General features: G+C 41.2%; 1 protein-coding gene across 1 annotated transcript; it reads right to left on the bottom strand.

Annotated features, from left to right (window-relative positions):
* Positions 1-341: 341 nt before the first annotated feature.
* On the bottom strand, positions 342-1,311 carry LOC102846754 (elongation factor 1-beta-like). The gene is made up of 2 exons (XM_006884915.1): positions 1,260-1,311; positions 342-796 (listed from the first exon to the last, which is right to left on the bottom strand). Exons 1-2 carry the CDS (start codon positions 1,309-1,311, stop codon positions 342-344), a joined length of 507 nt encoding a protein of 168 aa, XP_006884977.1.
* Between the last annotated feature and the right edge of the window lie 748 nt (positions 1,312-2,059).

The raw sequence follows: 2,059 nt of genomic DNA on the forward strand, positions 1-2,059 counted from the left end.
CTGGATGATCTGACCTCACAGAGGAGGATCACAGCCTCATTCCAGGCACTGGCAGTCACTGCCGAGTCTGTGGAATGAATGGGTGGGGGCTGGGACGACTGCCTTTCATCAGAGATACCGCTACTGGGCTTTGCATTTCCTTTACAACAGGAGTAAATATCAGGATGTCTTCATCATTCCTTGTGTTCCGCAGACAATCAGAACGTGATAGCATGATTTGTTTTATATTGTTGGTTTCTATCTTGTAGGATTCCTAGACACGAAGTCTGTCTGGGACCTTACATGGCTATGTGCATTTTCTTTTTTTTTTTAAAGTTTTTATTGTTGCAAGCAGAAGGATTTTAGATTTTGTTGAAAGCAGCCACGTCCATGGACTGCACATAGTCTTCAAAAGCAGTTATTTGTTCTTCCAGCATATCTGTGCCAACTTTATCATCTTCAACTACACACTGTATCTGTAGCTTCTTAATACCATATCCCACAGGTACTAGCTTGGAAGAGCCCCAGACCAAGCCGTCTGCCTGAATACTTCTGACACATTCTTCTAGTTTTGCCATGTCAGTTTCATCATCCCACGGCTTCACGTCTATTAAGATTGATGACTTGGCAACTAGTGCAGGTTTTTTAGCTTTCTTTGACTCATACTGGGCAAGGCGCTCTTCTCTTAGCTTCTTTGCTTCCTCACTTTCCTCCTCCTCATCAGATCCAAAGAGATCAATGTCATCGTCATCTTTACTGTCTGCAGCCCCACTTCCGGTGGTGTCTTCCACATCAGCAGGGCCATATTTGCCCAATTCTTAATCGGCATATATACTGAGAGTTTTTAAAAAGGGTCCTAAACCACACTGCTTTTATTATTTTTTAATGAATGAGTTGTTCTTTTTTAAAGTTTGATTTTAGTGCAAGTTTACAGGAAGGATGACTTTTCATTCGCTGATACACGTTTTTCTCCTTCCCCCTCACTAGTTCATTTTGTAATGCACGTCTTCTTCCAGATTAATTGTCATATATACAGTGTCTAATCATCTGTTCCTTTTGGATAGTCCTTCCTTTCATCTGCTTCAAAGTAGACTTCCTTATCTAGACATTCTTTTCCTGCTCTCACTCTACACTCCTCCCCAAAACACTATCTTTAGAAGAAAAAGATATTGGGTTGTATTAAGATTAAGAACTTCTGTTCATTTAAAAAGATCCCTGCTGGCAGTTTACAGTTGACAGTCAGCTGCTGATCTGAGCCAGCTCCATGGGCGGAAGGCCACCTTGTCGTATTGCTTCTGTAAAGATTACATCCAGGAACACTCTGTGGGCCATCCTGTTGTATCTTAAGGCATTGCCATGAGCCAGAATTGACTTGAAGGCAACTGGGGAGAATTATCTTTGAGCCAATAATACAATTAAAAAGAAAACCAACACCCAGGATAGGAGAAGATATTCATGTGTAGACATACTAACAATAGAGAAAAAAACCCCATAGGTCAATAAGGAAAAAACCAATAACTCAATAGAAAAATGGGCATAAGATCGAAATAGACACATTATAAAAGGTGATAACGCAGTGTCCAGTAAACATGAGAGGGTGCTGGTCTCCATTACTCATTAGAGAAATGTAGTATTCTGACAGTAGAATACCGTATTCTACTATAGCCTTGCTTAGAGGGATAAACTTAAAGAGATAGAAATAACAATTCTTGGTGAGAAATAGCTATAATTGATGGTGTTCTGGGGAGGTCTCATACATTGCCGGTGATAAATTCGTGCAGTTTCTTTGAAAAACTCTTTAGCTGTTCCTGGGAAGACTCTCAACAGATAGACTGACACAGAGATGATAATAATGAAATGCTTGAGCATATCAAAGATTGTGAGGACGGAGCAGGAGAGGATAGATCTGTGTTCACATCTGTTGTTCATAGGTTTGTGAGTCATAGCCCACTCAGTGGCGCCCAACAGCAACAACAAAGTGAAGTTGGGCTCTCTGGTGGTGTAGTCTATGGCAAGTTGCACGGTCAACACAAAGGCTGTGTGTGACTCTGCTCCGGTTTAAATTCACCAGCAGCTCTCG

Source organism: Elephantulus edwardii, unplaced genomic scaffold (genome assembly GCF_000299155.1).
Source record: "Elephantulus edwardii isolate Elephantulus edwardi_28Jun2011 unplaced genomic scaffold, EleEdw1.0 scaffold00038, whole genome shotgun sequence".
NCBI classification, from domain to species: Eukaryota; Metazoa; Chordata; class Mammalia; order Macroscelidea; family Macroscelididae; genus Elephantulus; species Elephantulus edwardii.